This window comes from Pantherophis guttatus, chromosome 4 (genome assembly GCF_059756535.1).
Source record: "Pantherophis guttatus breed Tessera chromosome 4, ASM5975653v1, whole genome shotgun sequence".
NCBI lineage: Eukaryota > Metazoa > Chordata > Lepidosauria > Squamata > Colubridae > Pantherophis > Pantherophis guttatus.
Window position 1 is genome coordinate 48,558,754 of NC_142066.1, and position 25,779 is coordinate 48,584,532.

Sequence of the window (25,779 nt, forward strand, 5' to 3'; positions counted from 1 at the left end):
ACTACGAAATATTGCTTTAAGAAGAAAATTTACTTATACGTTGTCTGTTTTGTAAATGTTTCTTATATGTGTTTTATATGTGTTTTAATAAAGTTTATAAATTTTAAATAAATAAGAAAAAGTTCTAATCCGTAAGACTTTTATACTCAGTCTTGATATCTGTAGTCCCCAGAAGAAATTATACTTAGTCCAAAGAACTCAGTTCCTTATATTCAAACCAAATGTTTTATTTATTACAGATGTCCCTTGTTACCCATCTGACAAGATACTTAAGGTAACTAGCCATAAAATAAAAGAATACAATTAAATGCAAAACAAAATTAGTTGTTTGGAATTCTCTGGTCACTTCTTAGCCTTAAAAACAGTATTTATCACACTTCTACATTCAGAAGAACATTGTGTCCTCCATACTTCATATATTTGCTAGAAGGTATTGATGCTATGACTTTTTGCATCTTATTTTTAGTGGTGGCAGATACCATGGATACTTTATTACAGTTACCTATATGAAAATGATTTATTTCCAGCTTTGCCTCGTTATTCAAACAACTTGGGAGTCTCCCTTAAGGAAGCTTGCAGGTCTTTGGAAGCTTTTAGCAAATAAACAGGTGCTAGGGGAAAGCTGTCCCAGAGTTCTCTATTATTGAAGCAAATTTGGCTATATATGCAGATGAAGACAGAAAACAGTACTTATCCAAAAATCATTTTTAAAAGCATTGTAAATTGTAAATTACAAGACTGTACTTATATAGGAAACTAACTATTAAAGAAGAGACTTAAACAATGTATATTCTAATTACTAATGCTCTTCAGGATTTCTGACAAATTCATACTTGAAATACTAGAGATTGATATGAGAAATCTAGCGTGAAATGACTAAGCTATAGCCCTTTTCCAAAATCTTCTTGGATTAAGATGCTGATTATGCTTATTTAAAATAGATACATTCCTAATATACCTAGGATTTTTGTTGCTTTGTTTTGTTCTAAAATCCTACATTTTTGCTATGTATTCTATGTGGACAGCAATTTGAAGCCAGAAAAATGTTTTAAGATTCATTGTTATGTGTCTGCAGCCCCTTAAACCAATTATTTCTTTTTCTGAAATTGCACTTACAGAAGGACAGCTAAGTGATTACAGAAAAAGCTGTATTACATCTTTTTGCCATCAAATAGAAGGGTTCCAGATATATATATTACTATATCCTTTGAAATACACCAAGTCTTCGTTTTGCCTCTCTTTGACCACAAGAGGGCACTCCTGTACAATAATAAAACTCAGAAATCACTAGGTTAGACTTTATGATGTACCTATATGAATCTGGGTGAGTGTAAATATAATTTTGTAATTCAAGAAGAGCAAAGCACTGTAAAAGATTATGACCAGAAGAAAATAATAAAACACATGGGCTACGAAGAAGGTTTGAGGAAATTGTCTTAACTAGATGAATTAATCTTTTCCATTAGATTAATTAGACCATGTAATTATCACATGCTCCATAATGAAAAGATAATGGGAACTGTGGATCTATATACCTGGAAGGTAACTAGTGGGAACAGCTTGGGTACTCTCCCTAAAGTTATTTCCAAGTCCATGAAGAGGAAAACTTTGGTTCATCTCAAAGCCAATCCAATGTTTGTGAAATGAGAACTTCAGTTGAATCCCTTCCAAGCTGTTCTTACTAACTTTGGAAGGGCACCCTATAAACTAGCATATAAATGATCAGCAGGCACTGGAATCAGTTATGCATCTTTTCTTTTGTTATTATAGCTATAGAGGAAAGAGAAAAACATATTTCTCTTTTAGTTTGGCGATTCTTCAACAAACTAATAAGATTTTCAACAAAACTAATATGGCTTTGCCTATAGAGGTTCTGCGTAAATCAAGAGCAATTTCCTTTATAGGCACTTTCTCAGAGGAGCAAAATTACACGGGTATCAATTGCATAGAATGATTTACAGACAGAAAGATGGCTGAGTAGGGATATAGTTGTCCTGAGGAGCCAAACATGGCTTTGTGACCATCTGTACAAACAGCACTCATTTCTGCTAATACAGTCAAACACACTTTTGAACTTAATTGGAGCCATGCTCCAATTATTTGCATAACAAAGGCAGGTACCTCTAAGATGGCTCAGCAATTAAAGACACTGAGCTTGTCAGCTGGAAAGCTCACAGCCCAGGTTCGAGACCCAAGTGTCATGCGACAGGGTGAGCTTTCATTACATGCTCCAGCTCCTGGTCACCTAGCAGTCCAAAAACACACAAATGCAAGTAGATAAATAAGTACCACTTCAGTGGTAAAGTAATGGCATTCCATGTTCCTTTCACATATAGTCATGCTGGCCACATAACCACAGAAATATCTTTGGACAATGCTGGTTCCCTTGACTAAGAAACGAGGCTTAAGTACCACCTCCTAGAGTCTGACATGATGGGGAAAACCTTTATATTTACTCTTAAGATCATATGCTGAATTTTTGCCAATGATTACATTCAGTTGCTACCCATTAGAAGTATTACTTCCACGATTTTGCACATAGCCTGATGTATCTCTTCTCCTAAAAGTTGAAAACTAGGCCTTTTCTCCCTTATAGTTCCAGTTCTATTTGTGGATGTTGGGACATCCGTTAAAATAATCAGAGTGAGCTTTGACTCGGTAAACCAATACAAGACAAGTACAAAGCTACAATCAATAATCCAAAAAGTTATACCGAGAACAGAGTGTCTCCATTACACTGCCATCAAGTGATTGTACTTCATGGCAGAGGGTAATATTTAAGATATATCTTTGTAGCTATGTCTAGCATATTGCCTATAGGTTTTGATGGATACTGTTTTCCATTGTAGATAAATCTCCTTTCTACTTTGATGACAGCTTGGTTAAATTGATCCTGGTGAAAAGGTGTTCCAGAATTGAGGCATTTCACCAAGGTGATAATGAAAAGCTTCCAACGCATCCTGTAATAGTCCAGCATCAGCCCTGCAAGCTGTTTATTGGCATAGTCCAAAATATTGCCATCAGGTCCCCAGAGAGTTAGCTGGTTGCGTGCATTGAAGTCATACAATTGTTCCTCTTTTTTGCTGGTGGCCATTTTGTGGGCAGCTTCCAGCCATCCTCCCAGCAAAAAACGCCTGTCACTGGAGAGAAGAGCATCCAGTTCTGGAAGAAGGTCATAGATTAGAACTCCACCAGTAATCAGGAGTTGTGACAGCACACGTTTCTGAAAAGCCTGTTTGATTTCCAAATAGTAATCACTCACTCGCTGCTGCAGAACCTGACGTACCACATCCACGAGGTCATAGCAGAAGGTACTGCTGTTGCCCAGTTCACCAGAAGTATTCTGAAACAGCTGCCAGGCTTCGTAGACATCACTCTTATTATACCAGACCTCTGTGTTCATCCGAAAAGAAGGACGGTGAACAAGGGGGCTGTGGTTGTGATTTACACAAGGCCCTGAACAATTGTAGACACTCTGGAATAGCAGTTGCCAGGCCTTTATTACTTGCATGTTTTTGACACCATAGCGCTCTGTACTGTAGGTGGCAACCCACTGCTGTAGATTTACTGGCTCCTTGAGCCAACCTAAATCTGTTATGAGTTCGTATATCACATCATTTTGTTCAATACCTTCAGGGGTGAGGCCAATGCCAATCATAGTAGAGTTGAGAAAACGTCTGGCTTCAAAAGGACCTTGGTTGATGCTCTCCACCGTGCCAAAAAGTCCATGGTTCCCACCAAAGTTGTGAAGCATACACCAAATGAAAGGCTGCCCATAGAAGGACTCAGTCCAGAGGTAGACAGGCTTAGATTCAGCGAAGAGGTCCAGCACCAGCATCCTGCCTATAGGTACACCTTGAAGAAGGGCTTTAACTTGGGCAGGTTGCCAAAAGTCTCTCTGGTGTTGGAAAAGCCAACCTTGCATCAGCCATATGGCATGGGGGTCAACTATGAGGATAGGCACAGTCCAAAGAAGGGAAAAAAACACATTCAGAACCAATTACTTTTATTCGGTACTCTATTTCTTATTCTGTTTATTTCTTGATAATAATATAGGTTCAGTTTCTTTCTGTTTACAAACCTGTAATATTGTTGGCATACTATATACTTTTCATTTATCTGCCTAAATTTATTTGTATTTTGTGCCCTAGATTTCTCTTGGAAGAAAATGTTTCTGGTTCTCAGTTTTTTTTGTTACAGATCCGGCAATCACAGAAATATAATTAATCATAACCTGAAAACCTATAGCTGTAAATCTACTAGGTATAAAAATAATATGCGAATTAGTGTGGTGCAATGGATAGATTGAAGCTGAGGAAGCCTTGATTGAAATTTCTATTCAGCCAGATTACTTGGACAAATCATTATCTCTTGGTTATCTTTCTGATATAGATATTAACAAGAATAAAAATATGAAATGCTATGACTACCCTGAATTCCATGACAGAAGAACAGGATTTAATTATATATATATCTTAAAAATACCCCAAATAAACCCTAAATTACTTTGATCAGAGTTGGTATGTTTTTTCCTGCTGTGCTTCATCTCTAACTTAAAATTATGCAGAACAATATTTCTGAGTAACATGTAAACATATGAAGATACCTTATTCCAAGGCAAGAAATTAGCAATTCTACAGTATATAATTTAAAGACAAGAAAAATAAAAGATACAAAGTTCATAAAATCTCAGCAACAAGAAACAGAATAATGCCTACTTTTGAAAAAATAAGCATGAATCCTTACATATGATTCATACTCTAGATAGCTGGGCAAAAACGTTCACATGATGTATGTGCTTATTTGCCATTTAGCAAGGAAAGGACCATTTTACCCCACATGGAAATTACAGAAATGTTGCAATTAATCACCAAGGAAGATGTGTCTGGTGATAATGTGAGACAGGGGCTTCTTTATAGCAGCACCCCAGGAGTGGAAGAAGTTTATAGCTTTTAAGGAAACTAAAGTTCATCAGATTTTTAAGTTTATTTGCAAACTTGGTTGGTAATTGCTTTACTGTTATTGATTGGGATATTTCTTCTTATTGTGAACTGCCAGTGAGCTCCTTATGGGAGAAAAGGTTAAAATTTTTGTACATTATTAAAAAAACCTCTGACTTTCCACAGCCTTTATGGATATTAATTCACCGTTTGGAATTATGAAGAGGCTCTACTATTATCCTTTCAATATAAATTCCCTTTTTATGACTCTGCAACCCTATTGGATGAAGCTGAACATTTACTGGCTGGATGCCCTTCCTGACACCATACGGAGGTCAGATAGTTTTCTTTGCGCCCTAGGAGAGAAACATCTGCTGCTACCTAGGATTGAATTTTCAACTTTCCAAAAGGGAGGTGAGTATCTTTACCACTAGGCCGCCAAGCCGCATTTACTATTCCTGCAATATGCATGGCTAAATGAGCTAAAGATAATGAGTTAAAGAGCTAAAGATGAGCAGAGTAACAGAAAAATAGAGCTAAAGATAAGCAGAGTTATCCCTGCAAAAATAGGGAGGAATAAGAAGCCCTTTCATACCTCCAGTCATGGTGTGGAAGACAGCTGTGCTGATCTGGGAGAGATAGGTGGTATTTGATGAAAGCGGGCGCATCTCATTGAAGGTGTCAGCACTGTATACATGATCTGTACCAAACTCTTTGATAAGCTCTTTTAGAAAGAGAGTCCCTATAACCTGAAACATGGGGTCTTCAGGTGACAAGAGGTAAGCACATGAATAGGTGCAATCAAAATGGCTCCAGTTCCCCAGCTGTGTGGCATTGACCTGTGGAAAAACTCTAACATGGAAAAAACAAACATTGTGAAACAGATTACAATGTCAACTCCAAATTCATTGGGTTGTGTGCTAAGTGCTACAAATTTCTGCCAGCAGATTTTTAGACTCAAGCAAAGAGAATACTCAATGATTGTTATGGCAGGAATCAAGAATATTAGAAAATGTCAAAGCAAGAAATACATTCAAGATTATGTGTCCCTGTTGTATCTTCTCCACTGACCTTTGGACTTAGATGTTAAGAGGTCTGGCTAATAATAAAGGAAAATATATTCTGCTTGGGTTCAAAGCACTTCACAGAACTATTACTTAAAACACATTCTGAATTTCCCCCCAAGGAGTTTTTCTCTTATTTCAGCACTGACTTTCACATGAATAGTCCCCTCAACAGTTCTCATGCCTTCCCCCCACCAAAAGTCCTACATCCTCTAGTCTTAACTCCTCACTTAACTCCTCACTTTTTGGGCCAGTCTGTGTTGTAGCCTGTCAGCGGCCTGTGCAGCTAGTAGCCGATTCTGACAGCGAGGAGGCTGGTGTGGTGCTGCGCCAGCAGCCTGTACAGCTGGCACTTGAGTCAGACAATGATGAGGCTGGAGAAGATGTGGTGCCAGAGGCGGGGATTCAACCAGGGCCTTCAGAACTTCCAGAAGCTCCCATAAGTGAAGAGGAAGAAGAGGAGCCTCTTCTCGATGCACGGGCACACAGAGCTGCCAAAAGGCAGGAGGGACTCCTCAGGAGGAGGTCTCCTCGAGAGTAAGGCTTGGGGCTAATTGGCCACTCCCTTAGCCTATTTAAGGAAGGATGACAACTGAGGCAATTTGCAGGGAACAACTTCACTCTCCTTCGCGTCTTGACCTTAGTTCTCTTATCAGTTTCCTGCAAATTGCTTCTGGGCTTTCTGCCAACCATAGTAAGATTACGATTATTTATTCTTTGGATTCTTGTAGTTAATTAACAGCCTTTGTTTGAAAAAGACTGATTTAATTTAGTAAACTAAAGTTTGTACAGACTTTGTGTGTGCTGCGTTCTTTGGGGTCCGTAGCTGGGGCAGAACAGTCTGTCATTCATCCCTTGGAGAAAGACCATTGTCCCAGGTTTCCTCTCCACAAAGTCTGAAAATCTTGGGGTCTGCTGCCAGTGAGTACAGATAGTCCTTGACTTACAACAGTTCACTTAGTAACAATTTAGTTACAATAGCACTGAAAAAAGTGATGAATGACCATTTTTCACAGTTACAACATCCCCATAACCATGTGATCAAAATTCAGATGCTTGACAACTGACTCATATTTATGACCATTGCTGTGCCCCAGGGTCACATGATCTCCTTTTGCGACCTTCTGAAAAGCAAAGTCAATGGGGAAACCAGATGCACTTAACAACCGGGTTACTAACTTATCCACTGCAAGTGGTTCACTTAACAACCATGGCAAGAAAGGTTGAAAATGGGCCAAAACTCACTTAAGAAATGTCTCACTTAATAATAGAAATGTTGGGCTCCACTGTAGTCATAAGTCGAGGACTACCTATATAGGTCAGTCTTTCCGAGTGTATGCCTTCCAGCTTTATTAGGCCAATGACCAGAGTGGCTGGGGACTGATGGAATTATTTTTTAAAAAGACTATAGACCAGTATTTGTTAACCTTGGCAACTTTAAAATAAATGGACTTCCAGGATTCTGAAATTGGAAGTTCATACATCTTGAAATTGCCAAGGTTGAGAAATAATGATGCAGACAATGCTTGGCCAAATGGAAAATAGTCCGTCCTGGCATGAGGTAATTTCTTATATGCTCAACCAAACTCATTTTGTTCTTTTACCTTAGAATGCCTTGCGGGATATGACCAGAGAATGCGGGAAGCACTGTCAACATACCCAGAGATCTCATCCTCTCTAGGATCCTGTACTGGGAAGGTAAAAGAGTCAGGATGGAGCAATAAAGCAAAGCCACAGAATAATCCACAATGTGCCCCGCCATCCCCATAAAATTGGTCCAGAAGAAGGCCCATTTCTGGAAAGAGCTGTGCATTCTGTGGGCACAGAATGTGCAACCTGTATATGAGGTTTATGACCTAACTTTCTGATAATTCCTGTTTTACTCAAAATTGTGGTGTGTAATAAAGGTGAGATACATAAATAAAAATGGAGCTAAAAAAGACTCTGTTCTTCATTTCCAGAATTTTCAATAATATTGGGCTGCAATTCATTATAAAAGCTCCCATAACATCCTCAAAAAAAAAAAGAGAAATAACCCTGATTTATTAAATCAGCTGATAAACCTTGCATGCTGGTTGGGAACCCATACTTGACCAATTGTGATGCTTGACGGTCACAGACAAGTCAATATTTTCTATATTGATGATACAATACAAGAACCAATCTCCATGTCAGCCAATTTGAGTTAAGAGGAGGAAGAATAAGAGTGCAATATTCCAAGCACCAAAAATGCCCATGAATTGATTTCAGAAACTATGAGACTGGTTACGGTCAGTTTACCAGAATAATAGTACTGTTAATTTTGGCATCTTTAATATAAAGAATGGACATCCTTGTGTCTTTTAAAATGACACTAGGAAAGGCTCTTGCCAGACAAAAGCAGGATTGTAATTTTCAGAAAATCCAGGTGCTGTACACCAGTGGTCCCCAACCCCCGGTCCGCGGACCGGTGCCGGGCCGTGGAGTACCTGGCACCGGGCCGCGCAGCGGCCGGGGGACATGAACGCTGCAGCGCAAAGGCTCCTGGGCCGTGCGCAATGGGCCGTGCGCAAAAGCTCCTGGGCCGTGTCCCCACCCCTGCGCGCGCTCAGCGGGCCGCGGCGATAAAAAGGTTGGGGACCACTGCTGTACACCACGTTTCCCCCTGCATTACGTCACTATGAACATCTCCTCTAATTGTTTCCTGAAACATAGACTAAAAAACACAGGGTTAGATTACCTGGTTCACTTTCACAGCTTTAAAACTCAGTGGGGGCAGATAAGCCCATATTTGCCTACAAAAGGCATGAAAGAAAATATGACAGAAGACGGAAGGCACCCTACGGCCAGAAACCATATCAGCCAGCCTAGGTACCTGTAAATTTAGTTTTTTCTGATGCCAGGAGAAGGGCAATGGTCCTGCCCAAGAGTGCAAATTCCCCATCCGGTTCCAAGCTAGGAAAGCAGGGCCAGTGAAGTACTCATCAATTTCTGATTGCTTTAGACCCAACGACAAATACACCTGTAAGAACAATAGTAGAGTATGAGAGTTGCTCTGGAGAAGATCCTGGTTTTAAATATTGTTACAGCCACAATAATATGCTTAATAACACATACACGCTGCCAGATGGCTTCCTGCCCGGTGAATGCCAGTGCCATGTTAATACCATGGAGTGCCATCCAATCAATCTCCTGTTCCCAGCGGTCCCAGTTCCACCACACGAAGGAATAGCTGTAAGTGCAGACATTTTGATAGAAGCGGAACCTAAGGAGAAAAATACAAGAAATATATTAACAATAAATTAAATGTAGGTAATGAAATTATTCTTCACACATTTTTAATTTTTTAATTATCAAATTTCTATACTGCATATCATACTTGAATAACTCTCATTGTAATAGCAATAGCACTTAGACTTATATACCGCTTCACATGATTTACAGTCCTCTCTAAGCGGTTTACAGGGTCAGCCTATTGCCCCCAACAATCTCAGTTGTCATTTTACCGACCTTGGAAGGATGGAAGGCTAAGTCAAGTTGAGCCGGTGAGAATTGAACTGCTGGCAGTTGGTAGAATTAGCCTGCAATATTGCATTCTAACCACTGTGTCACCACGGAATAAGAAATTTCCTCTTCTATCACATTAAAAATGATAATTTGGAAGAATTGACTACAACTAAATAGTACCTACCCAATTTTGACTGATTATGAAAAGTTTTCATAGCATCAGACAGAGTTAGTATTTCGGCTGGTGCTCACCAGGAAATCACAGGATTCTGAGCTACACTGGGTTATTTGGGGACAAAAACCTTGGAAGAATATATTAACCAACCATTTACGTAGTTTTGGGGGAAAAAGAAAGAAAAAACATATGCGTATAATCAAGAAGAGTCAAAATGAACTGAATCTTTATCTGTTTACTTGGGAAAGTCATTCAATGTGGTAACCAGATCACATGAACCAGAGATTAGCCTGTCCTTGTTATCACTGCACTCTAGCTACATTTGATTTGCATGGCCTGGTAAACCTAGTATGATCTGTGACAGTATATCTCCAGCCAATCAGGGGCATCATGAATGAGGAGTGAATTGTTAGTTATTTCATGTGTAGTCCTTGACTTACAACCATTCACTTAGTGACGGTTTGAAGTTACAACAGCACTGAAAAAAGTGACTTATGACCATTTTACACATTTATGACTTTTGCATCCCCCATCCCCGTGGTCATGTGATTTATATTCAAATGCTTGATAACTGAGTCATATGACTGTTGCAGTGTCATGTGACCAACTTTTGTGACCTTCTGACAAGCAAAGTCAATGGGGACACCAGATTCACTTAACAACTGGGTTACTAATTTAACAACTGCAGTGATTCACTTAACAAATCTGGCAAGAAAAGTTGTAAAATGGGGCAAAACTCACTTAACAAATTTCTCACTTAGCAACATAAATTCTGGATTCAATTGTGGTCATAAGTCGAGGACTACCTGTATTATTACTTTGATTGTCACAAAACAGAGGGCACCTTGAGATCTGTGAAATGAGTAAAGAAGAGTTAAGTGGTTATTTAACATATTTACATAAAGCTTATCTCATGAACTCATATCTGGCTCGGGGTCATTCATGCTTTGGCCACTTCCAACTGGATGACTGCAACATGTTTTACACGGGGCTGTCCTTGAAGACCACCATAAGTTACAACTAGTCTAAATTGTTGCAGCTCTCACAACATTGGACATATCTTAGTTTCTTCATATTACAGCTTTGCTGCCATGAGCCACACTGGCTCCCAGTTTCTTTCAGAGCATAATTCAAGGTGGCACTCATTATCTTTACTGCCACGGTATTAGTGGGACCACCCTTCCCTAAGCAGTGGTGAAATCCAATTTTTTTTTAGTACTGGTTCTGTGGGCGTGGCTTGGTGGGTGTGGCAGGGGAAGGATACTGCAAAATCCCCATTCCCTCCCCACTCCTGGGGGAAGGATATTACAAAATCTCCATTCCCACCCAATTCTGGGGCCAGCCAGAGGTGCTATTTGCCGCTTCTCCGAACTACTCAAAATTTCCTCTACCGGTTCTCCGAACTGCTCAAAATTTCCGCTACCGGTTCTCCGAACTGCTCAAAATTTCCGCTACCGGTTCTTCAGAACCTATCAGAACCTGCTGGATTTCACTCCTGTCCCTAAAGGTACTTGCCCATTAGTAGATTAGATAAAGGGAGTATTCTTTTAAGTCCATTCTCTTGAATACTGCCACCTAGAGGGACCTAGGAAGCATGGCTTTTCTGTAGTAAAATAAAAACAATTACAGATAGTCCTCGACTTACATCCACCATTGACCTAGAATATAGGTTGCTAAGTGAGAAATTTAAGTGAGTATTGGCCCATTTTACGTCTTTTTTTGCCACGTTTGTTAAGTGAATCACTGCCGTTCCTAAATTTGTAATATGATTGTTAAATGAATCTGGTTTCCACATTGACTTTGCTTGTCAGGTCTCAAAACATGATCACATGATCCTGGGACACTGCCACCGTCATAACTATGAACCTGTTTAATATAAGTCACATGTCCATGGGGATGCTGCAACGGTCATAAGTGTGACAAATGGTCATAAGTCACTTTTTTCAGTGCCGTTGTAACTTCGATCACTAAATGAACTGTTATAAATCGAGGACTACCTGTATAATCCTCAACTTAAAACCACAACCAAGTCCAAAATTTCCATTGGCAAGCAAAGCAGTTGTTAAGTGACTTTTGCCTCACTTTATGATGTTTCTTTTGCCACAAAGAAGCTAATCACTGCAGTTGTTAAGTGAATCACGCAGTTGTTAAGTGAATCTGGCTTTCCCCATTGACTTTGCTTGTCAGAAGCTGGCAGGGAAGGTTACAAGTGGTGATCATGTGACCTTAGACAGTACCCAAATTTTGATCACATGACTATGGGGAGGCTGCAACAGTCGTTAAGTATGAAAACTGGCCATAAGTCATTTTTCATCTGCCATTGTACCTTTGAATGGTCATAAATGAATGGCTGTAAGTTGAGGACTACCTGTACGACTCAAGTTCATTGGGAAAATTTCTGTTGCTAAGCAAGACAGTTGTTAAGTGTGTTTTGCCCCACTTTACGATCTTTCTTGTCACAGTTAAGTGAATCACTACAGTTATGAAGTTAGTAACAAGGCTGTTAAGTGAATCCGCCTCCCCCATTGACTTTGTCAGGTCGCAAAAGATGGGTGAGGTAACTTTGGACACTGCAACAGTCATAATAAATACATGCCAGTTGCCAAGGGTCCAAATTTTAATTACGTGATCATGGGGGGCAGTCCTAAGTGTGAGAAAAGTCACTGTGTCATTTTTTTGAGTGTTGTTGTAACTTCAGTCCCTAAACCAGCGATTGTAAACCGAGGACTACCCGTACACCTTGGGACTTGAAGGGAACCAGTTTGCCTTAAAACTACTATTGGACAATAGGGAGTTTTCAATAAGTCCCAGATACAGCTTTTATGTCAAACATTCTGCGAATTTCATTTCAGCACCTCAAAAGTTTCAATCAGTTGGCAGACCGGTGAATCTTATCTGAAGCGAAACTCGGGTTTTCCGGACCCGCCTTTATTAAGATGCCTCCCCATATTTTCAAGGCGAAGCCGGATACGCCCCTGCTTCGCATATGGAGGTTAAGAGGGGGACCCTTTGCCTTCCTTGCGATGTCGAATCACCTGTTGGGGCTGGTGACGATAATCTCTGCGGAGACAGGGGGCAAACTCTGCGGCAGTCGGAGCTGCCTCCCAGACCAGGACACGTGGCAGCCGCAGAAGTCCTTCAAGTAATGGTAGATTCCCGAGGCGGCGGCCACTCCGCTTGAGCCAGAGACGTTTATCGTGCCCGGCTTCTCCGAGCTCAGCCGGTACGTGTCGAGACCGCCAGGCCCGGCCAAAGACCGGTTCACGGATACCGCGAAGGCAGAAGCTGCCCTCGGCCCCAGAAGTCGCTCCAGGAGTTTCCGCACCGCTGTTGCCTGACGGGTTTCCTCCGCCTCCGGCTGCAAGCGAGCCATCGCTTCCCATTGCCACCAAGGCCGGGAATTAGCAGCGGCTGCGGCAGTCGCTACGGCCGCCCAAAGCAAAAGCAACAGCGGACGCGACATAGAAAGGGACCCCGACGGGAAGCTTACAAGGCGGAGAAGTTCCGGGGAGCGATCTCTCCCGAGCACGTTGGCCAATGGTTGCCGCAGCTCCCTTGCAGGCCAATTGCTTCCCTTGCCACCCTTCTACGACAATCACGGGAGCCGCTGCTGGGTGGGAAAATCCCAGGCTCCTTTGATTCGCGCGCCTTCTATACAATTCTCTTGGGTTAAACTTGATTTTGGGGTGTGTTGTGTAGAAACGGAGAGGGGAGGCCTGTGCGGAGTGACATGCCTACCAAAACTTTCAACGGAAGCCATAGAAATTTAAAATCGAAAGCTATCCCAAAGTTAATTTAATCCAGCCCACTACAAAGGGCAGAAAAGCTAATTAAACCACCCAGCAGAAGTGGCTCTTCAACCTGTTTTTAAAAGCTTCCTAAAGCCCGGAAAATTCGAAGTCACAATTTAAATCAAGTGCTTTTCTTGCTTCTAAGTAATCAGAATGTAGAATAAAAAAAATGTTTTTAAATCAAGAGGATGACCTCTAAATATTCTTAGTATTGCTTTTCTTCAGTCACGAAAATTTTTGACAAAATGATATTGAACGTTAAGATGGCAAGTTTGATACAAGCTCAGTGTTACCCGCCCCCCCCCTCCTTTTTTCCTTCTGGTTATTTTATTACACAACTCCATAGAAATTTTTGTTTGAAACCTAAGGAAGTATTCTGAAATATAGTCATGGAATTGCTGAAGGACACATTCATAGAAAAAAAAATCCATTTCACAAGATGAAAAGGCTAGTATGAACCAGGGGTGAAATCCAGCAGGTTCTGACAGGTTCTGGAGAACCGGTAGCGGAAATTTTGAGTAGTTCGGAGAATCGGTAAATGCCACCTCTGGTGGCTGGCCCAAGAGTGGGGTGGGAATGCAATATCCTTCCCCTGGAGTGGGGTGGGAATGGGGATTTTGCAGTATCCTTCCCCTGCCACGCCTACCAAGCCACGCCCACAGAACCGATAGTAAAAAAAATTTGGATTTCATCACTGGTATGAACAAGTTACAAGGATGCTTTGCCCCATGCCACTTTCTGGTCCCATAAAGGTAAAGGTTCCCCTGCACACGCGTACTAGTTAGATTCCAGCTCTAGGGGCAGTGCTCATCTTAGTTTCTAAGCTGAAGAGCCAGCGCTGTCCGAAGACATCTCCGTGGTCATGTGGCTGGCATGACTAAACGCCGAAGGCGCACAGAGTGCTGTTACCTTCCCACTAAAGTGGTCCCTATTTTTCTACTTGTATTTTTTGTGTGCGTTTGAACTAGGTTGGCAGAAGCTGGGACAAGTAATGGGAGCTCACTCAGTTACGCGGCACTAGGGATTTGAACTGCTGAACCGCCTTCTGACAAACTCAGCATCTTAACCACTGAGCCACTCACCACCTCTGGTTGCATAGGAATGTCTATAATAGCAATATTTTCACCACCCAGTTATTTGAGTTCCTTTTCTCTCCCCATGGAGAGAACTGCCCTATTGTAGAATTTTAAGTTCTCAATTCATGCAATGATAACGAAAGAGATAACTAAAATAAAAGAGCTATTTATAAAGATAACAATACTGTATAACATGTCAACTACGCAGAGAACTGTTCTTGTGAAGAGCTGCCTGCTTCAACTGATATACTTTGATCATCCGCACTCCTTCAGGGCCAGGCGCTACTTTTTTCAAACATGAGGTGAGAGACATCAAAGAAGCAGTTAGATAATACATAGCACCACCTCTTTCTAGTAATGGCAGTAGCTCCAGTGGTAGAAATTGTCCAACTGCTAAGCCATAGATGTTGCTACTTCTGGTCTTTAAGAATTATTTTATTTTATTTTATTAAATTTATATACCGCCCTACTCCTGAAGGACTCAGGGCAGTGAACAGCCAAAAAATAAAACACATAGATTACAAAATTTAAAAGACAGTATAAAATCACATTAAATAATTTGGCCGGGGACAAATTAAAACATCCCCAATACTTAAGACAAATTTAAAATTTACAATTTAAAAAGTAAAAAGGGAAAAGTTAGGCCAGGCCAGCCTGTTGAAATAAAAAAGTCTTGAGGGTGCGGCGGAAGGTGCGTAGATCCAGGATCCTGTGTGTCTCTGGGGGGAGCTCATTCCAGATAGCAGATAGCACAGAGAAGGCTCTCCCCCTGGGAGCCGCCAGTCGACACTGTTTGGCCGATGGCACCCGGAGAAGCCCCTCTCTATGAGAGCGTACCGGCCGGTGGGAGGCTATTGGTGGTAGTAGGCAGTCCCGCAAGTACCCAGGGCCTGAGCCATGGAGTGCTCTAAAGGTGGTAACCAAAACCTTGAAGCCACCCGGAAGACCACCGGGAGCCAGTGCAGCTCGCGCAGGAGAACTGTTACATGGGAACGCCAGGTTCCCGCGCGGCTGCACTCTGCACCAGTTGGAGCCTCCGGGTGCTCCTCAAGGGGAGCTCCATGTAGAGAGCATTGTAGTAGTCCAGGCGGGAAGTGACGAGGGCATGAGTGACCGTGCATAAGGAGCCCCGATCTAGAAAGGGACGCAACTGGCGGATCAGGCGAACCTGATGAAAAGTCCTCCCGTTCTCAGCCGTCAAGTACTCTTCTAAAGACAGCCGTGAATCCAGGACACCCAAGTTGCGAGCCCTCTCCATGGGGGCTAATGACTCGCCCCCAGTAGTCAGTGATGGCACCAACTGACTATATCGGGACTTAATCTTAGTGTTATGTCTGTATCATGTATTCATGTACATAGGAACTACTCCATTCTATGTGCAGGGAACACAATTTCTATACTGAACTAAAACAGTCTCAGATATTTTTAGTGTATATCTTCCATATTATCTATTGATGTTCAATTTAAAACAAAAATGAACACTTCAATCACAAATTTTTATCAAAAAAGGAAATATTCATTTCTAGTCCTATTTCAGATTCACTTTTATCTGAAAAGTTTGGAAGGGGTGAACAACCAAAACAGACAAACCAACATCTCCAGTAATTAAGGGCATAATTAATAGAAGTAAGTATATATAATAAATGTATATGCTTAATCTAAGCAGATAACAGAATTCTGTTTTCTTCATATAAAATATGCAAATAATTCTAAGGACTTTTTGAACACTGTATCCTACAATATGTGAAAGGCAGGACAGGAAAAGTGGAGCATAATAATCATTTAGAAAGATCGTTAATTGTGAAAGCTCAATAGGTGCCAATCCAACAAGGTGACCAAACTATGAAACCAATAGAATAACATAATAACAAAATTGGAAGGGACCTTGCAGGTCTTCTAGTCCAACCCCTTGTTCAAACAGAAAACCCATTTCAGACAAACAGTTGTCCAGTCACTTTTTATAAGCCTCCAGTGATGGAGCACCCACAACTTCTGAAGGCAAGCTGTTCCACTGGTTTATTGTTCTCACGCCCAGGAAATTTCTTAGGTTGCTTCTCTCCTTGGTTAGTTTCCAACCATTCTTGTCTTGCTTTCAAAAATAAGTTGACCCCCACTTCTTTGTGGCAGCCCCTCTAATACTGGAATACTTGTCATGTCACCCCTAGTCCTTCTTTTCACCAGACTAGACAAACCCAATTCCTGCAACCGTTCTTCATGTTTTAGCCTCCATCCCCCTAATTATCTTTGTTGCTCTTCTCTGCACTCTTTCCAGAATCTCAATATATTTTTTATAATGTGGTGACCACATACTTTTGTAGTATTGTATACAGTATTCCAAAAGGTCAGGACTTTTATTGTAACAATTATCCTATCCCATCCATCCCATCCTATCCCCCTTGCAAATCTGAATATGTTTTCCCCTCCCTCACTTTATCTTTGTGTGAACTAGGGAGGAGATTGAAACTTTTCTCAAAATTTTCTTGGCTAGTCTTGGCTCTGCTTATCTGACCACTGCCTTTCTTGAAGCTTTTTCTCCTGTCCCTCAAGGCCATTCCCTATTCATTTTACATTAGGTACCATGGGCCAGTTGTTATCTTTGTACCAATTACTTCCCAGGATTGTTGAGGAAAATTGGAATGTTGTACATACAGATATGATATCTTGGAAGAAAAACTGGATATAAATCTAAGAAGCAAATAAATATAAGTATCTTATGAAACACAAGAGAAGGGTAAAAGGGTAATGTTTTTAATTCTTAAATGTTTTTTATAATGATTTTAAATGCATTGTGAGCCGCCCTGTGTCTTCGGAGAGGGGCGGCATACAAATTGAATTAATAAATAATAAATAAATAGAAGTTGATCTTCGAGGAAGTGGTGATTTGATTTAATTTTGCTTAAGATGAGAAGGTCCTGCTTCATAAACAGAATGGGAAACTCCCTGTTTGGGGACCAATGGTTGTCCTGAAGTAGAAAGTGCATCAGGATAAATCACAAATCCTGCTCCCCAAAATCAAAGAGCTACTAAAAGTATTTAAACCAGTTACTAAGCCAACTACTAATAGTAGTAACAATAACGTAAATATTTCTTAAAATTGGAATAAGCATGAAAGAAAAGAACACATTTTCTTTGCTTAGACATGTCCTATATTTTTATTTCATGTATTAAAAATGGAATGGCAATACTATTGGAAGGCCAGAATGGCAGAATCAGGTCCTGCAATTGTACAACTCAAGCACAAAAGTGGTGGACATAAGGCAACAGGAGAGAAAAGGTGGGTGGTTAACCGTTGAAAAGCTTTCCTCTCCCCTCCCCTCCCCTCCCCCTATGATTACTGAAAGAAGCACACAAAGCAATTCTTTTTCTTATGAAAGGAAGGAAAAGGAAGGAGGTGCATGTGCTGAAGATGGAATAGAAGAAAACATTTGATTTAATCTCCATGGCAACTTCTTCGGCGTCTATGGCTGAAACAAAATGTTCAACATTGACAGAAGCACTTGGATAATTGTGAACAAGATGTTATATATTGTGCTGCTCTTACCAAATTACAACTTTTAGAGCAAGTATTTAGTGATTTCCAGCTGCAAAGGCAATTCACAAAACAGGAAACAAAGTAAGTGATAATTGAATGAGAGTCATTTGTACACTGCCTTTGCTCACCATTTTTTGCCCTTCTGTTCCCTTGCCTTAGAAAGTTTTGAAAAAAGCAGACACTGTTTGCAGACAATCTGTACCTCCCATTTAATGCTAACTACTAAAAACCTTCATTACCCTCCAAGGCAATCTTTTAAAACCTAACACGGCCCCATATGTGACAGATGGTAATTCTTGAATAGTTAAGTGTTCTTGTCAACTTGCCCCCTGTAAAAGGAAGAATAACCAGAAAGAATAGTTTTTTTTCAATTGAGAAATAGTGTGTGTGTGTTTAGCTCTGTCAGTTCCATAACACAGTTGTACATATATTAATATGATGTATGTGCCTATCATCATGGAAGTTAACCATAATTGATCCAACAATGTGGGAGTTCAAAAATATCTTAGCAGTGAAACTGGCTGCCATAAATGAAACAATAGCATCTCTCCTAATATCTTTCAAGATAACGTAGATGGCCGATACTCACAGAATTATGTACAGCAAAATACATAATGGGAATGTGTGAGAGAGAAAAATACAATCACCATTGTCGCTGACATAATCAGAAAAGCACCAGAGTTGGAGAGGCTTGAAAAGTCACAACCAATGAAGGCAGAGTTCAAAACCATTAGAGTTACAACTCTTAGACTCAGCTTCCAGGCTAGAGATGTGATGACCAGTAAGTACAGAAGAAAGATAATAAGGAATGGATCGTATTTTGTGACAACAGTATACAGCATGGAAGGGACACAAATTTGCTCATTTTGATTTGGTACACGAGGAAGTAATCTTAAATGTATCACCATTCTCTAGGAGAGAGTGAAATTTCATTCAGATATTTGAACAATTCTGCAAGGGTAAAGATCAGTGACCTGGAATCCATTAGACTAAATGAGAAGACAAAGTAAAAAGAAAAAATGGCAAAGAGCTATTCTCTTTTTAATTCCTTCCCATAATTTCTTTCCCTTGAAGTCAGATCTGATTCAACCTAAGATACAAAAGTTCTTTTCCTATAAACAACATTCAAGCATTAGTCACTTGTGAACTGGCTAAAGGAATGAATGGGCTTCAGACATGGTCCCAATCAAAGGCTCTTTGAAAAACTTTGTACTTGAAATCTCCACAAGTTTTCATCTTCCAGGTTTCACTTGACTACTCCTTTCCTACATTCACATGTCAAAAAGTAATGGCAGAACCTCAAAAAAGTGCAACAAACAAATTGAATTCTCTGGATCAACTTTGGAAAATATCCCCAATCTTCTCGTGCTCTATAGATGTTCTTCAAGTCATTCTAGCACAATACATATGGAAAAGAGGCAATTTTGGGGAAACTGTTCCAGAGCTTGGGACAAAGGAAACTAAAGAAATGGAAAACTGGAAGAACTTGCAGCAAATCCCTCATAGCTTCTATGACAATCCAGACTCCTTCCATGGTAAAAAGAGTTATGTCCTTCTGGAAAGGCAGGCGCAACGGATAAAGAGATCAGGCTCAGAAATTAAGAGGCTGATGGCAGATCTCAGTCTATTCAGGAAGAGAGATATCTGTGCATATTGTCTCTTCCTTTTCCCAATATCAAGCAAACTTCTGATGTCCAACCAGTCACATCTACTTGTGCGTGAAGTGTGACAAAAGGCAGCAAGAAAAATGTTCAGTTGTTTAAAAGCTGGAGAGGGGCTGAGAAAATGGAGATGAAACCCCAGGTAGCCAGCAACTGTCTTTACTTGTCAATGAGTCCTCCTTCCTTCAGCTTGAAATAAAAAAACTTCTCCAGGGTGTTGGCACACTTACAGTAGTCACTCTCAGGAGGGTTATACTCACGACAGTTGGTAATGACACGCTGCAAGTCAGCAATAAAGAGCTTCTTGGTAATGTAATAACGATTCTTGAGCCTTTCTGTCATCGTCTTCAGGTCTGCAGAAGGAGTAGGTGGAAGGGAGAGACATGATCAATTATATAAGAGACAATGCAAAAATGCATATGCCTGTCTGACTTTGTAATTCATTATAAGCTCCTCACTCACAACTATCCTAAAAATAATGAAAAGGAAGAAAGACACATGGGAAGAAACATACAAACTACAAAGTCTAGAATTATATATAGTTCTCTTCATGAGTTAGCGTAAATGCAATTAGAAGTATCAAAATGGCTGAAAGTAGATCTCAGTTTAAGAAAATTAGTAGAAACTGCCAGTAAAACATTTCCAAAAGGTGGCTCTGTTAGCCTATGACAGCCTACATGCAGCTCTTTGGGCCCTCTGCTGTGGCTCCCTGTCAGGTGATCCTACCACTGGCTGACCCCGCCCTTCGCCCTCCCCTCCCAGTCACTCCTCGACTGGCCTGAGAAGGCAGGCCAGGCAGAGACAGAGAGATACAGAGAGAGGGGGAGAGAAAGAGACACAAAGAGACAGGGAGAGAGAGGAGGGAGGGAGGGAGGGGAGAAAGGGATATGTGAAAAGGGTTTTGTGGTTCCTGGTGTTTTTTAACAACTGGTTCTCTGCCCTAATGACTGGCTGGGTAGGCGTGGCTAGTGGGGGGGGGTCACGTGACTGGTAGAAGTGAGGGACATTGAGTTGGCCACGCCCACCCAGGTTTTGTGGCTCCCAGTGTTTTCTTTTCTGTGGGAAATGGCTTTTTGAATGTTTAAGGTTGCAGACCCCTGGCGTATGAAAAACACAAAGCCACTAACTGTTTGAAGATGAATTTATTTATAATAAGTTCTTATAAAGTGTTATTTTTAATAACATCGGCTTGAAGTGGAGCATATAAAGCTCACCCATTTGGCAATCAGTGCTTCCCACTCAATTGATTTCAATGGCACAGTTGCCACAATTCAGTAACGTACCTTCCACTATTCTCTTGCTCAAAATTTTGCATAAATTGTAAAGTTTACTGAACATAGTTAAGAATGATCCATCCACTCCAAAATATCCCACCCAGAAAATTAGAATATTTCAGCCTTTCTTACACACATAACAGAGGCCTCTTGATGTCCTCAATACCTTTCATTTGGTCCCTGACCCAAAATGTTTTCCACTCCTAATTTGTGCAAATCTGTGCACAAATTAGTGCAAATACATACTGCAAATCTTTTTGGTTAACTATGAAAAAGAAGATAATGGATATTCTAATTGCCCAATGGAAGAAAATCTCCCCCAGTTCTATAACATTATTATAATCCAATGAGAGATTACTTTCCAATCATTTAAATAAGATTTTCCCTCCACTACATATACTGACTGTACCCATAATTTTTTTTAACTCATAGAGCTGATTACTTTTTCAGGCAAAATCCATATCTAGTTACCTACCAATGGGAAAGCGGATAATCTCATAGTAGTCAGGAGCTTCGGATTTCTTCACGGGTTCCATAAATGGCCATGCACTAGGATGGGTCTGATAGGTGATAGACACACAGCAACTTGAGTAATAAATAGATCTTTTTCTAACAGAAACTAAAATCATGCCTTACGAAGTTCAGTCAGGATTCACAAAGTAGCCTGTAGGTATTTGAGACATAGAAGTGGTCTTCTGTTGGATGGGCAAAGGAAAAAAGGAGAAAGGGAAGGTATTTCTGGCAGAAAGAAAGTTTTCCGCCAGAAATATCCTTTTCACATTCTAAATATTTTAGTTTAACTTCTTGCTAAATGAAGAATTGTTTCACTCAAAATCCCACCCAAGGTTTCTTTTAAAAATACCATTTTGTTACCACTGTTTAGATGTTTTGCTTTCCCTAACATATTGGCCTTTTATCTATTTGTACTGTAATCAATTAATATATATTCCACTCGTACTTAAAAAAAAATTAAAATAGCTACAGGTAGTCCTTGATTAATGACTAATTGGAATTTCCACAATTAAGAGATGTGGTTGTAATCTGTCGACTGTAACGGTGTCGACTGGCAGCCCCCAGAGGGAGAGCCTTTTCTGTGAGGGCACCCACCATCTGGAACGAGCTCCCCCCAGAGATACAGAAGATCCCGGATCTGCGCACTTTCCACCATGCTCTCAAAACATTCCTGTTTCAGCAGGCTGGCCTGGCCTAACTTTCCCTTTATATTGCTTTTGATTTTGTTTTAAACTGGGATGTCTTGAATTATCTAGGACCAGAGTGTTTAGTATATTTTAATTGGTTTTTTTAACGTTCGTATTATATGTATTTTTATCTTTCGCTGTTCACCGCCCTGAGTCCCTCGGGAATAGGGCGGCATATAAATTTAATAAATAAATAAATAATGCAAGATATAACGTGACTTCATTGCTTAGCAATGTTAATCATAAGCCTGCTGTTAAACAATGATCGCAGGTCATTAAGCAAGGACCTTCTTGCAATTTCCTGCCAGCTTCTAACAATGCAAGTCAGTGGGGAAGCCAGGAGGAAGTTGCAAGCCCCACGTGATTTGCAAGCAGGCCAGAGGGCAAATCAATGGCTGCTGCCATGTACGGGTTGGTGCACATAGGTGTGCTGGTCACTGGCACAATGCTAGTGCAACAGGACTGGGGCTGGCTGCTACCAGGAAAGGAAAACTTAGCAAACTGACTTGTGACTTTTCCTGCCGGCTTCCCCATTGACTTTGCTTGTGGGAAGCCATGGAACTGTGTAACAGCTGGAACCTTGAGGATCAGTCATAAGTACCACCCAGGGGTGAAATGCTCCTGGTTCAGACCGGATTGCCCGATCCGGTAGCGATGGAGGTGAGTGGTTCGGAGAACCGGTAGCAAAAATCCATGGCCCCCCCTCCTCCCGCCCAACTGAGCTGCACAATCATCAGAGCCTTTTTTATTTTATTTTTAAAAGCATTTTTTCTACAACCTCTTTAGCCAAAAAAATGCTTTTAAAAGTAAAAAAAAAGCTTCTGATGATCGTGCGGCTCAGCTAGGATCGTCAAATGCTTTTAAAAGCCTCTGATGATCCCAGCTGAGTTGCCTGATCAGCAGAGGCTTTTTTTCTTTTAAATGCCTCTGATGATCCCAGCTGAGTTGCCTGATTGGCAGAGGCTTTTTTTCTTTTAAATGCCTCTGACGATCCAAACTGAGTTGCCTGATTGGCAGAGGCTTTTAAAAGAAAAAAAGCCTCTGACGATCAGGCAACTCAGCTGGGATTGTCAGAGCCTTTTGAAAGCATTTTTTTTACAACCTCTTAGCCGAAGAGGTTGTAGAAAAAATGGTTTTAAAAGTTAAAAAAAAAAATGGCCACGCCCACCCAGTCACATTACCACCACCAACAACAACCCATGCCCACAGAACCAGTAGTAACAAATTTTAGATTTCACCACTGGTACCACCCATTCAGCATTGATGTTAACTTCCAACAATCTCTGAACAAATGGTCATTAACCGAAGACTACCTTTATTCAAAATCTAGTTCTGTCTATGTTGTTCCCAGATCAGGGCAAAAATTTCAGGAAAGGTTTGGCAAGTTTTACTTATCTAGACACCACATCATTGAGAAACCACACTTCATTTTGACTGTTGCTCTTGTATTAAGAGAAAAATTCCTATTTATACTCCAAGTGATCCTGAAGTCCGCTTACCTTGATTTGGGCAAGAAGATTTTTCAAAGTAGTATACAACTGGTCTGGATCCTTGAGCTCCTTTCTGGAAGGGAAATTTTTAAAACAAGAGGGGTGGTGCTTTTGGTGATGAAAATATTAGAAAATGCAAGAACTACAGAGTATTATAAAGACATCTGCATAATCTAAAAAGAACCGAGCCAACTCCAATTGGGTGCCCTCAAGAAAAGTGAAGATTATACCAACTGTTATGAGATCATCATAGCTTCTGGATGAACCTATGGTTTAATGTAGCAACATATTTAAAGAGCTTCAGTTTGAGGAAGACATTCTTGAAAAATATACTTGAAAAGCTAAAAGAAGCTATTCCAAGATCAGCAGACTTTTCAAGCAGCATGCAGTTAATTCTGACAAATTTGTTGGTGCCAGAAGCAAAATATTAGCATAAAAAAGTTGTCCATTTTACCGTCTGGCATCATGATTGAAAAACTGGCCTAGAAACCAGATGACTATGAGTTCTAGGCCTGCCGTAGACTTGAAAGCCAGCTGAGTGACTTTAGGCCAATCACTCTCTCACTTCAACCCATTTCACAGAGTTGTTGTGATGGAGAAAGGAATATTAGGAGTATGTGTGTGTCTGTGTGGGAGGGAGGGAGGGAGGGACGGGGAGGATAAAAGTAATTGCAATAATAAACCCAAGTCTTTGAGAAAGATTCGACAGGTGGATAAATGTCAAATCAATCTAAACATCTGGCTGACTATGTGACCAATCATCCTCATTTAAAATTTAATTTAATTTCTAAAGTAAATGGATTCATTTGAAAGTCATGGGTACTCTATCTTGAATGCATCAGGCAGTATGCATTAAATCATTAGCTGTACTTTCATATAGATTTGAAAAAGCTAGTCCTGCTCAGTGATGCTTCTTTTTGTCTTATTCCATCATTCTATAGAGGAAAGAACTTTTAGAGAATTTGGGGACATTTGCCTGTTCTATATTAATTGTCCTCTATCAAACTCATTAAGGCAGACCAACAGGTTAAAAAAACAAGCAGAAACGTTTTGGGGATATGCGTGGGTGAGAAAAGAACATGAAGTGCCAGATGGCTTACCCTTTTTCTTTATTCAGTGGCTTCCATCCTGTTTCCCCTGGAAGAGAGAAAGACAGAGAGAAAATCACTTATTGTAAACACAGACCAAAGCTAATTTTTTTTTTAAAAAAAAGGCAGTCCATTTATTACAAGTGCTAATTGGGACAAAGAAAATACAGGACATAAAAGCAAGCAAGAGAAAAGTTTTGGATAAACACCTGTTCTTTGTATCAGATCCATAGATTTGAATCTGGACCTAATCCTCCCCCTCCTGTAAATCATATTAACACAGTTTCCTTACTTTGCTTCCTCAGAGGTTAGGAGCAAACACAGCGGAAGGATCGAATGTGGGAAGAGGACACAGCTAAAATCATTCAATTCTTTTTCTAGCTTTATTAATGTTCACTAAATGCATCATCACACCTGTTCTCCCAGGTATAAGCCCTGCTCAACTCACGGATGCCTGGGATGCTTTCAATCGGAATATGTCGAACTCCCTCTTTGAAACAAGTGAGGCCAGGGTAGACTTTACGGATCTGAGCTTGCTTTCTCTCTATCAACTTCTTGATGATCTGTGGGAAGAAACAGAAACTGTCATGACTTGCATTGTCATCCCTGAATGCTTCTGCAAAATCAGGGCAATGAAACAGGCTAAGCATCCCTTGGAAAGAACAGGCAGATATGCAGCTAGGAATCTACTTCCTGGCCAATTCCTAGCTCAGCCTTCAAGCCAAGCAGCGTCAAGGTGTTAAGAAAAAGTTGAAAAGGCAGGCAGGCAGGCAGAGAAAAGCTGAATCTGAGAGGAAGAAGAGAGAGGATTATTGTGCAGCATCAACCATGCATGATTACTGGCTATGTTGGCTGAAAATTATGAAAAATGGAATTTAACTATGCCTACAAAAACATGAAAGGACTGTCATAGGCAGGAAGGCCTCCCCTATGGGAAGATTCAAAGAGAGCAGTTATGAACATTACCTCTTCCCATGGAACAAGTGCAAAGTGGAACACAGAA

At 40.6% G+C, this 25,779-nt stretch overlaps 2 protein-coding genes across 2 annotated transcripts in view; both read right to left on the reverse strand.

Annotated features, from left to right (window-relative positions):
• Window positions 1–206: 206 nt before the first annotated feature.
• On the reverse strand, window positions 207–13,402 carry NAGLU (N-acetyl-alpha-glucosaminidase). Its single transcript, XM_034415657.3, is given in 7 exon segments — window positions 207–2,767; window positions 2,770–3,948; window positions 5,536–5,792; window positions 7,609–7,694; window positions 8,859–9,005; window positions 9,101–9,248; window positions 12,701–13,402. Coding segments are annotated over 7 exon segments (2,280 nt in total). The 5' UTR covers window positions 13,129–13,402; the 3' UTR covers window positions 207–2,732.
• A 4,253-nt stretch (window positions 13,403–17,655) lies between these two features.
• Window positions 17,656–25,779, reverse strand: part of KAT2A (lysine acetyltransferase 2A) — a 34,744-nt gene continuing 26,620 nt past the window's right edge. The window contains exons 14-18 of the mRNA XM_034416547.2: window positions 25,225–25,339; window positions 24,789–24,825; window positions 23,698–23,761; window positions 21,475–21,559; window positions 17,656–20,078 (exon numbers count right to left, since the gene is read on the reverse strand). Of these exons, the coding sequence (XP_034272438.2) occupies window positions 19,885–20,078; window positions 21,475–21,559; window positions 23,698–23,761; window positions 24,789–24,825; window positions 25,225–25,339 (495 nt within the window). The 3' untranslated portion in view covers window positions 17,656–19,884. The remainder of the gene's footprint in view (window positions 20,079–21,474; window positions 21,560–23,697; window positions 23,762–24,788; window positions 24,826–25,224; window positions 25,340–25,779) is intronic.